Source organism: Piliocolobus tephrosceles, chromosome 3 (genome assembly GCF_002776525.5).
Source record: "Piliocolobus tephrosceles isolate RC106 chromosome 3, ASM277652v3, whole genome shotgun sequence".
Taxonomy (NCBI): domain Eukaryota; kingdom Metazoa; phylum Chordata; class Mammalia; order Primates; family Cercopithecidae; genus Piliocolobus; species Piliocolobus tephrosceles.
This window is the reverse complement of record NC_045436.1, coordinates 82,988,894-83,000,928: the sequence shown is the minus strand read 5'-3', so window position 1 is coordinate 83,000,928 and position 12,035 is coordinate 82,988,894. Positions and strand designations below refer to the sequence as shown.

The following is a 12,035-nucleotide window of genomic DNA, read 5'->3' as shown; positions in this document are numbered from 1 at the left end:
AGTATCGTTACGTTGAATAAAAGACGGTAATGAGGGAAAAGAGGTTGCACTGATAAAGTTTTAGAGGTTAATGCAAATCTTTCAGGCTGGTGAATGTTTCTGTAAATCCATGGCTTGCCAGTTTTTTTTTCTACTTGTCTAAAAGAAAAATGTTAAAAATGTGAGTACTTACTATACGGCAAACATCATGCTAAAGAACTTCAAAAACATTATTTCATTTACTCATCTTATAAACTCTTCAAAAGTAGGTAGTCTTTTATCCCCAATAACCCATTATCAAGCTAATAGTTGAGCCACACAAATATGCCTCTTAAACCCATGATTGTAGCTACTATGCTGTATTGCCCCTCTTTACTTTGTCCTTCCTTTATCTCTTTTTCTCATCTCCCTCTGCCCTTATCTTTCACAGTGATTAAACTGTTAATATACAAGATATGGGTTATTTAAATTATGTAATTATTTGCATATTAAGCAATACTTATTATTTTTATTTTTTTCATGGACCATACCTAATACTTCAGATACTTCTTAAATAACAATTTTAAATGATTAAACATTACTTACATCGTTCATTGATTAAGTTTTTGGAAACCTAAGACTCATTCAAAGCCTTTAGGGAAAAAAATGTCAAATTCTGAGAAATGCCTGCCAGATGATAAAGTTAGAAAACACTTTAGGATGATGGGTAAGGAAATAAAGACAATCTGATTATGTGCCTTTACTGCCTGTTCTCCATGCAGGCCTTACTTTTTAGAATACAAAGAGATTAGAAAATAAAACATCGAAGGTAGAGTTAAACAAGCTGAGTTACAGAAAAGTGATAATAAGAGTACTACTATATTGCCTTTCCTCAAATTTTTGCTCAATGTAAATAACTTCTCTTTTTGCAGAGAAAGCTTTTTTTTTCCTAAAAATTGCTTCAGTGAATCATATGTTGCTAACATCCCTAAATTTTATTTCTTTTCCATAGATACATGACAAATCTGAAGAGCTCCATATAATAACATCAGAAAAAGATACATTATTTTCTGAAGTGGTTCATAAGGAGAATAGAGTTCAAGGTTTACTTGAAGAAATTGGGAAAACAAAAGATGACCTAGCAACTACCCAGTCAAATTATAAAAGCACTGATCAAGAATTCCAAAATTTCAAAACCCTTCATATGGACTTTGAGCAAAAGTATAAGATGGTCCTTGAGGAGAATGTGAGAATGAATCAGGAAATAGTTAATCTCTCTGAAGAAGCACAAAAATTTGATTCAAGTTTGGATGCTTTGAAGACCGAGGTTGGTACAAGATGCTATTTTGAGAAATGCTCCTTAGTCTTCTGGGGTTCTGGTTTCTGTGTATATGTATGCCTCAGACTGCTCTGCTTTTACTGTGTGACATTAACTTTTTCTTTTTTAAAGCTTTCTTACAAGACCCAAGAACTTCAGAAGAAAACATGTGAGGTTCAAGAAAGACTAAATGAGATGGAACAGCTGAAGGAACTATTAGAAAATAGAGATTCTACACTGCAAACTGTAGAAAGGGAGAAAACACTGATTACTGAGAAACTGCAGCAAACTTTAGAAGAAGTAAAAACTTTAACTCAAGAAAAAGATGACCTAAAACAACTCCAAGAGAGCTTACAAATTGAGAGGGACCAACTCAAAAGTGATATTCATGATACTGTAAACATGGTAAGGTTTTGATTGATTAAACTTTGAAAAATTGGAGACTCTTCAAAACATTGCAGAGGCTATCATTTATTACTTATGATTATGTAGTAGCTATAAAATAATTTTGTTTCATATTCTACTGGAAATTGTTTTTATATTTCTCTAACAAAGAACATAGATACTCAAGAACAATTACGAAATGCTCTTGAATCTTTGAAACAACATCAAGAAACAATTAATACACTAAAATTGAAAATTTCTGAGGAAGTTTCCAGGAATTTGCATATGGAGGAAAATACAGGAGAAACTAAAGATGAATTTCAGCAAAAGGTAAAGGGTGTTTATTTTCAAAGTTTTCATATACTTGTATATATACACTTTAACCTCAAATACTTAAACGTAATATTCTCAATTTTATTTGTTATTCACAATGGTAATAACTAACAATTTGACAAACTTATCCAATTAGAAAAGGAAAGGGCCCAAAAAAGTGTTGGTCCAAATTTTGCATAGCTGATACTTATTTTATGTCAGATTTTCTATACTAAACTTACTTAGAGTTTACAATTCAGTCCATTGTAGGGGGGATTGCCTTATAATGTTATACCAGGGTTTCATTCATTAATAGTATTCTTTTCTACTTTCCTAAAACACCTCTATGGTATATTGGTAACAGTAATTTTTAAATAATATATCATTTTTATTATAGTTCATATTATTTTATCCAGAGGATTTACTGCTAGAATTTTAAAATATTCTTCAGTAGGAGACTGGTGAAATAATCTTTTGTAAATCTATAGCTTGGAATAGTATATAGTAGTATATATTTTTTAAATTGGTAGTGAAATACACATAACGTAAAATTTACCACCTTAACCATTTTAAGTATATACTTCACTAGTGTAAAGTTCATTCACATTGTGATACCACCAATTTCCAGAATTCTTTTCATCTTGCAAAAACCAGAACTATACCCACTGGGCAACAACTCCCCATTTTCCTTCCCCACAGACCCTGGCTACCACCATTTTAGTTTTCTGTCTTTATGAATTTGGCTACTCTGAGTACCTCATGTAAGTGGAATCATGCAGTATTTGTCTTTTTGTAACTGACCTATCTCATTTTGCATAATGTCTTCATCCATGTTGTAGCATGTGTTAGAATTCCCTTCCTTTTTATGGGTAAATTTCCATTATATGTATAGGCTACGTTTTGCTTATCTATGCATCCGTCATGGACACTTGGGTTGCTTCTACCCATTATTGGCTGTTGTGAATAATGCTCCTATGAACATGGGTGAACAAATACCTCTTCGAAACCCTGCTTTCAATTATTTTGGATATGTATATATCCAGAAGTGGAATTGCTAGGTTATATGGTAATTCTATTTTTAATTTTTTGAGAAAGCACCATAGTGTTTTCCATAACAGCTGTACCATTTTACTTCCCACCAAAAGGACATAAATGTTCTGGTTTATATGCACCTTTGCCAACACATTGTTTTCTGGTTTTTTTGATAGTAGCCATCCTAATGGATGTGAGGCAGTATTTCATCGTGGTTTTGAGTTGCATTTTCCTAATGATTAGTGATGTTGAATGTCTTTGTGTGCTTTTTGGCCATATTGCAGAAATTTTCTCCCATTCCATAGGTTGTCTTTTTACTCTGTTGATTGTATCCTTTGATATACAGAAGTTTTTAATTTCAATGTAGTCAAGTTTATTTATTTTTACTCTTATTGCCTGTGTTTTGGTGTCATATCCAAGAAATCATTGCCAAGACCTTTCTCATGAATCTATTCCCGTATGTTTTTTTGTAAGAGTTTTGTGATTTTCGCTCTTATGTTTAGGCCTGTAATCCATTTTGCATTTATTTGTATATATAGTGTAAGGTCAGGGCACAACTTCGTTCTTTTGTGTGTGGCTATTATTTTCCCAGCACCATGTTTTGAAAAGATCATCCTGTCCCCATTAAGTAGTCTTGGCATCCTTGTTGAAGATAGTGGACCATACACACAAGCGTTAATTTCTGGGCTTTCTATTCTGTTCCAGTGGTTTATATGTCTGTCTTTATGATAGCACCACACTGTTTTGATTATTGTAACTTTATAAGTTTTGAAATCAGGAAGTATAAGACCTTCAGCTTCATTCTTCTTTTTCAAAATTCTTTTCTCTATTTGGGGTCCTTTAAGATTCTATATGAATCTTAGGATAGATTTTTCTAATTCTGCAAAAGACACCATTGGGATTTTGATAGGGATTACATTAAATCTGTAGATTGTTCGGTAGTATTGATGTCTTAAAAATATTGTCTTCTAATCCATGAATGTGGGATGTCTTTCCGTTTGTGTCTTCTTTAATTTCTTCTTAGCAACATTTACAGTTTTCAGCAGATAAGTCTTTCACCTCCTTGGTTAAGTTCATTCTTAGTATTTTATTCTTTTTTGATGCTATTATACATAAAATTGTCTTAATTTCTTCTTTGGATTGTTCATTGTTAGTGTACAGAAATGCAACTGATGTTTGTATAGTCATGCATTTTTAACAGAATACATTATTAAATAAAAGCAAATACATATTTCAAAGTAATTCAGTAAGATCCAATTGATATAAAAAAATCTCTGTACATTTATATATTACTTCTATAAAATGAGCTGCATTTTCCCCCATTTACTCGGGGGCAAAATACTGCCTTGGAAAAAGGAACTTTTTTTTTATTTCCATCTCCTTATGCTTTAGTTCTTCTCTCTCACTTGTTCTCTATCTTATGTTCTCAGCCATATTTATAATTTGGAATAACCATAGGCCAAAGGCATTTGACCTCAATTTGAAATTTACCCCCAGCACCAATGGCTCATGCCTGTAACCGTAGCACTTTCAGAGGCCAAGGTGGGCAGGTTGCTTGATTCCAGGAGTTCAAGACCAGCTTGGGCAATATAGTGAAACTCCGTCTCTAGAAAAAAAATACAAAAATTAGCCAGGCATGGTAGCAACGCTCCTGTAGTCTCAGCCATTCAGGAGGCTGAGGCCTTAGGAGAATCACCTGAACCCAGGAAGGTTGAGGCTGCAGTGAGCCCAGATCACTCCACAGCACTCCAGCCTGGGCAACAGAGTGAGACCCTGTCTAAAAAAAAAGAAAGAAAGAAATAATAACTTCCACTTTTATGATGGGAAGGTTTTTTTAGTAGACTTTTGACAATATATGACAATTAATAACTGTTTTTAAAAAATCTAAAATGCAATTATAGAGAAAATAGAAGATGAAGGGAAGAGTAGAGTTATACTCACTGGGAACAGCTAAGATCCTATGTTTCCAAGTTTATGCTGGAATCATTTATCCATGTTGATAAAAGGATGTAACTGGGGCTTTTCTGAGGCCATTCTGTTCATCAGGGATCCTAAAGTCTGGGACAGAAGGCTGAGATCAATTTGGTCTTGTATCGTGCTCATGCTGGAATCTGGCCTGGGAATAAAAGAGTGGAAATGGGGAATTTCAGGTGCTCCCCTGTTCATCTGGGCACCAGAGAGCTGCACTAGCAGGTCTATCATGAATCTCCTTGATTCATCAATCCTACTTGATGTGTCTGTTTCTGGAAATGCAGTATCTTCAATGTATCTCAACAAAAATACTTTATGATTAGTAAACTTATATAAAGGACATTTTTTTTCCTTTTTCACATGTTCTAACAATTTTTTGTTTAATAATTAGATCTATTAGATTTTGTTAATTACTGTGATAGTCAAAGTACCTTCTAGGCTGAGTTCAGATTTGAAATAAACCTTGACTATCATTACAGAACATTTTGTCTCAATCTGCTTTGTATTTGAAAGATATGAGATTCTGAATTATAATATCTAACAGACTAGTTCCAAAAGACTGTGTGTTCCCCACCTTAATTTCTCTTGTAGTTAGCTCTGTGTTCACCATTATCAGAAGCTCATGCATATTGCCAACAATAAGGGGGTTGCTAAATAAAGTATGGTTTATATCTACTCTAGAGAATCACTCTAGAGAATCAAGCAGCTACTAAAAATTATTTGTAGGTTACATAACAGCATGTGAAAATATGTATGATCTAAGTGGAAAAGATAAAAACTAAGAAGAATCACATATATAAATTAATTATAATAGCTATGTTTAAAAAAAAAAAAATCTTTTAATGGCAAAAACTCCAGAAGTAAATTTACCAGAATTCTAATAGTTTGTTGTGTGAAGTTGGTGACAGTGGATGATTTTTATCCTTTATTTTTCTCTTGTTTTCTAATGTGATTATAAATTATTATAAAAACTTTTAAATACCTGTGTAGGCAATATGGAGTTGACTGTTTGCTGAACTAGAGTAATGTTATATAATAATATCCTAGATTTATACCAGCAATGGTAATTTCAGTCTCTGTCTCCCTTTACCAATGAGTTCATGTATTAGGTTACCTTTGGTCATGACTTATTTATGGATAAATGAATTTATATAATGTATTTTTCTTAAGCAGTATATAAAATATACATACCTTAAGAAAAGATGAATTTCGCCCTGATGAAATAGGTCTCTATCAAAATTATTTAGCCCTCTACATATAATAAAACTCCAGCCTTTTGTAAGTAGGACTGCCTCTGAGAATAAAGATTTGCAGGGAGTGGGAGACAGGGAATGATTCCCAGCTTTTACAAGGAAATATAGATAAAGCGATAGAGTTCAAGATTGTTTACTCCTTTAGGAGTAAATAAACAAACTGCTACTAGAATGAAACTTAGAAAATATTTATGGAAGATATGTACAAACTAAAGTCAGATATCCTTTGTGTATTAATGTCATTATTTTGAAGTAAGTAAACATGCAGAATCATGTTAACCTATCATACATGAAGACATTTATTAATATTTATAGTTGTCCATATTGTTCTGATTAGTGAACAGACATAAGGGCACAAACTTGGAGCCAGACCACTTGGATTCAAAACCTGGCTAAACCTCTGAGTGACCTTGGCAAGTGACTTTACCTCTCTCGAATTCAGTTTCCTCATCTGTCAAATGAGGATTACAGTAATACCTGTAAAGTTACAGTCAAGATTAAATGTGTTAAGATATGAGAATAGTACCTGGCACATAAGAGATGTGTTGGCTATTTTTATTAGTTTTAAAGTTGTTGTTAACTACTTAAGAAATTCTTCTGTAATGTGTTTATGTTTTAGATGGTTGGCCTAGATAAAAAACAGGATTTGGAAGCTAAAAATACCCAAACTCTAACTGCAGATGTTAAGGATAATGAGATAATTGAGCAACAGAGGAAGATATTTTCTTTAATACAAGAGAAGAATGAACTCCAACAAGTGTTAGAGAGTGTTATAGCAGAAAAGGAACAATTGAAGACTGACCTAAAGGAAAATATTGAAATGGTAGGATTTAGCACTGTATACTTGGCAATACCTTTTTGTCTTCTTTGTTTCAGATTTTTATCAACTTTATTGAGGTATAATTTATATGGAATAAAATTATATGGAATAAATGTATCTGATGGAAGTGTATGGTCTGACGACTTTTAACAAATGTCTCTACCCATTTTCTCTTCATCCCAGTCAAGATAGAAGACGTTCCGTCACCCCCAGAAAGTTTCCTCACACCCCTGTCACAGACACTCATCACCTCCTCCCCGCCAGATTATCAGTCATGATATGTTCACCTTAAATCATTTGTCTCTGCTAAAGCTTTATACAAATAGAATCATATAGTGTGTCGTCTGTTATGTTTGACTTTCTACACTCCCTTTTACTGCCAAGGAATAGTTCATTGCGTTAATACACCATAATTTTTTTATTCTTTTTCCTATTGATGGAAATTTGGGTTATGTTCAGTATTTGGCTATTTTGAATAAAACTGCTATAAACATTCTTGTACAACTCTTTATTTACATATCTTTATTTATATAAGGTAAATATCTAAATGGAATTGCTGTGTCATAGGGAAGAATATGTTTAACCTGATGAGAATTTGCTAGACTGATTTCCAAAGTAATTATATCATTTTACATTCCCATTAGCAAATTAAGAGAATTCTGGTGGCTCAAACATCCTTCTTCATCAACACTTCATATTTATTGGTGCTTTTAATTTTAGCAATTCTAATGGGTGTGTAGATTGTTATTTTAATTTGCCTTTCCCTGATGACTAAAGGTGTTGAACATTTTTTCTTGTGTTTATAGACCATTGTATATCTTCCCCTGTAATTTATCTGTTCTCAAAGAGGTGTGTTGTAGATTTTCAGTGTATAGGTTTTTAAATGTTTTATTCAATTTGTTCCTAAATGTTTCTCTTTTATTTTTTGCTGTCATAATTTTTAAATTTCATTTTTAATTGTTTGTTGTTGATGTCTGCCAATATTTTCACACTTTAGTTTTTCTGTGTTTAGGGGTGATATAATGTGTATTGGTTGAAATAAATACTTGGAGAAGTTCACTGTGAATCATAGTAGAATGTGACCATTTGTATTGTTTTCATTTTGTAAGTTTTGGGGATGTCTGCTTTGTCAAAAGAGCAGAATGTAAATAAACATGCTAACAAACAATGGTATTTTCTTCTCAGTCTCTGGCTTGTTATGTTTTTGTGGTCTTGATACCTGAGAATATCACTGTGTGAGCCTAATAACTAGGATCAGCCCAAGTCATACTAGCAGAGGGTGGCTACCATTTTGAGCTTGCTGGCAGTGATCAGTGCTGAAACTGAAGCCATCCCAGTGTTTGAAAAAACCATAGCTATAGTCTTATTATTACTCAGTGATAGCTCAGAAAAAGTCTCTTTTGGCTTAAAGGCAGAAATGAGCTAAGTTCTCATGATAAAATGTTAAATCCAATTCTAATTCTCATGGTAGGAATGTAAATTGAGCAGTAAAGAAACAGTATAAAAAGCAGATTCTTGGCATCTTATACTATTAAATTAAAGACTTCTCTTTTTTGAAATTTGTCTTTTCCTATATAGTTTTCCCTGATTTCTTCATTTGCAGACCAAGGGAAATGCTGATGTTTTACCTGATTTCATAAATGTTAGCTAATATTTACTTTAATCTCAACTTTTTTTTCGTTCTAGACCATTGAAAACCAGGAAGAATTAAGAATTCTTGGAGATGAACTTAAAAAGCAACAAGAGATAGTTGCACAAGAAAAGAACCATACCATAAAGAAAGAAGAAGAGCTTTCTAGGACCTGTGACAGACTGGCAGAAGTTGAAGAAAAACTAAAGGAAAAGGTGAATTTTTTAAATTATTTCCCTGGCCATTTTTCCTAACTAAACTTTTTTTTGCTAATTTTTATTTCTGTAGACCTAAATCCAGAAATACCACATACCTCCCAAATGAACATATTTCAGTGCTAGCATTTGGACAGTTTCAACTTACACTGAGATCTAAACTAACATACCTTGTGAGGATTATATTATTCTACAGTCTTTAGGTGAGAGAGTGCTTTGTATCATTTAAACAAATCATATGATGTATTCATTCATCAAATATTTACTGAGCACTGTCATGGGCCAGGCACTGTTCTGGGCACTTGAGATATATTAGTCAACAAAACAAAGATTCTTTCCTTGCAGAGCTCATTAGCCATTCTCTGAAATGTAAGATTTATCACTGTTACCATCTCTTAGATGTTTGCAGTTTCCCAAATCATTTCTTATATAGAAGTTAGGTGTTATTGGGATATTTGTGTGAGAGCTAAGACCCCTGTAACAGCTGTAGTTCCCAAGAGATTCTAAAATGCACCCATAGAAATCTTTCTATACAAGGTAAGGGCAGTGCCACTTGCATAATAGATAATATACTGTGGTTCTATTATTATTCTGTGGAATATTTTTTCCTTTTTCTTTCCTTTTTTTTTTTGAAACAGGGTCTCACTCTGTCAGCCAGGCTGGAGTGCAGTGGCATGATCACAGCTCACTGTAGCCTCAACCCCCCTGGGTTCAGGCAGTCCTCCTACTTCAGCCTCCCAAGTAGCTGGGACTAAATTAGCTGTGCCACAACACCCAGCTAATTTTTGTATTTTTGGTAGAAACGAGGTCTCACTATGTTGCCCAGGCTGGTCTCGAACTCCTAGGCTCAAGCAGTCCTCCTGCCTCAGCCTCCCAAAGTGCTAGGATTACAGGTGTGAACCATCATGCCCAGCCTGTTTTTTTCTTAGTGTGTGTTTTCTTTTAATTCTGATCCCTTTCACTATCTCAGCTAACTAAATTTACTAAAACCTATGTCTATGTCATACTCCTATAAAAAAGGTAAAATCAGCCTGTGAAGGTTAATGTCTCAGTATTTTGGGGAGCCACCCATAAGCATCTCATTGGAAGTGAAAATAAATTCTCCAAAAGTTTTTAAGAGGATGAGGAATTACAATTATTTGGTAGCTGTATTTGTATATTTAATTAGTGTCTTTGCTTTTTTACTTTATCTCATCTTCCCCTTATCTCTTTAATCAGTTTATTTTATCTGCTTAATCAGCCTATATCAGTTTCCTAGGGCTGCCATAGCAAATTGCTGTAAACTTGATGGCTTACAATACAGACATATTCTGTCACAGTTCTGAGTCCTAGAAGTCCAAATCTGAAGTGTCACCAATACCATATTCCCTCTGAAGGCTCTAAGGAAGAATCATTCCTTGCTTCTTCCTAGCTTCCAGTGTCTCCCAGCTACCCTTCGCATTCCTTGGCTTGTAACTGTTTCACATGACCTCCTTCTCTGTGCCTCTCTATGTGCTTTTATGTCTCTTATAAATACACTCTTTGGAATGAAGACCTACACCAGTAGGATCATATCTCAATCCTAATCCAATTGCATTTGCAAAGACTCTGTTTCCAAATAAGTTCACATTCTGAGGTTCCTAGGAGACATGAATTTTGGGTGGGACAATATTCAATCCACTACAGACATTTATTGCCTGTGAGTTTTGTTTACTTTTAATGCTACTTGTCTATTTATATGGTGATAGGAGGCAGGGCTGTTAATGATTTTATGTAAGAATTTTGAGAATATAGATAAAATGGTCATTATAAAAATTGTGCATTTTAAGAGCCAGCAACTCCAAGAAAAACAGCAACAACTTCTTAATGTACAAGAAGAGATGAGTGAGATGCAGAAAAAGATTAATGAAATGGAGAATTTAAAGAATGAATTAAAGAACAAAGAATTGACATTGGAACATAGTGAAACAGAGAGACTTGAGTTGGTTCAGAAACTTAATGAAAATTATGAGGAAATGAAATCTATAACCAAAGAAAGAAAAGTTCTAAAGGAATTACAGGAGTCATTTGAAACAGAGAGAGACCAACTTAGAGGATATATAAGAGAAATTGAAGCTACAGTAAGTTATACCCTTTTCCTTCATCTATTAATTGTTTCTTTTAAAATCTGAGCCACTTGGAAAGAGGAGAGCAATGTTGGAATAATGTTACAATATTCTTTAAATTTCACTTGGCAAGGGCCTACAAACAAAAGAAGAACTAAAAATTGCTCACATTCACCTAAAAGAACACCAAGAAACTATTGATGAACTAAGAAGAAGTGTATCTGAGAAGACATCTCAAATAATAAATATTCAGGACTTAGAAAAATCCTGTACCAAATTACAAGAAGAGGTATGTCTTTTATTCCTTTCATCCTTTGTCATTTCTTCCTTCCTTTCTGCTTTGAGGGAAAAATAAGCAATAAGAAGTGGCTAGGATGTGGTTTGTTAATTGCCTGGGTATTTGCTGGGTGTCTGATGTGGCAGGCATACTCCTGGGTTACAGAAATACAATGAGAACAAGGTGGACAAAACCCCTAAAATCCCTCTGATCCATTTGTAGTGAAAGAAAGCTGATAAATAAGCACTCAAATGAACAAGAAAACATCAAATAGTGGTAAATGCTATGGAGAAAGTGAAACATTGGGATAACTGGACCAACCTATATGAAAAGTCTACTCCATGCCAGACATTGAGGCTGTGGATATAAATAAGACATTGTTCTTTTCCCCCATTATAAGCTAGAAAAAAATCCCTTAATTCCAATATGGTAAATGCAGAAATATGCAAAATTACATGGTACCACTAATTTATCATGGAAAGAGAAATCAATCTATACACATAGAAAAATTAAGACATAGCATTGGAGCCCATCCGAAAATGGAAATCATACACTTATTGGGATATAGTTTGCTCAACTATGGTTTTTCTCTTATAGCATTTGGAAACTAGTGGAGAAATAAGAATTATGCAACAGACTGCTACTAAAGTATAAGGATTGGTTCACTTTGGGTCTGAGCTAGAAAGAAGGAAAATTATGACAGAATATGACTACCAGAAAAGTCATGAATAGCTTTAGCAGGAATTCAGGGAAAATGAATAATGAGGAGTTTGTGATCCAA

The 12,035-nt window shown here is 33.7% G+C and overlaps 1 protein-coding gene across 7 annotated transcripts in view; it reads left to right on the top strand.

The window, feature by feature from the left end:
• Positions 1-12,035, top strand: part of CENPE (centromere protein E) — an 86,307-nt gene that overhangs the window by 33,849 nt on the left and 40,423 nt on the right. For all 7 annotated transcript variants that reach the window (XM_023220126.3, XM_023220123.3, XM_023220129.3 and 4 more), the window contains 7 exons: positions 971-1,285; positions 1,409-1,681; positions 1,832-1,990; positions 6,848-7,051; positions 8,735-8,893; positions 10,702-10,992; positions 11,111-11,266. In XM_023220126.3, the coding sequence (XP_023075894.2) occupies positions 971-1,285; positions 1,409-1,681; positions 1,832-1,990; positions 6,848-7,051; positions 8,735-8,893; positions 10,702-10,992; positions 11,111-11,266 (1,557 nt within the window). The remainder of the gene's footprint in view (positions 1-970; positions 1,286-1,408; positions 1,682-1,831; positions 1,991-6,847; positions 7,052-8,734; positions 8,894-10,701; positions 10,993-11,110; positions 11,267-12,035) is intronic.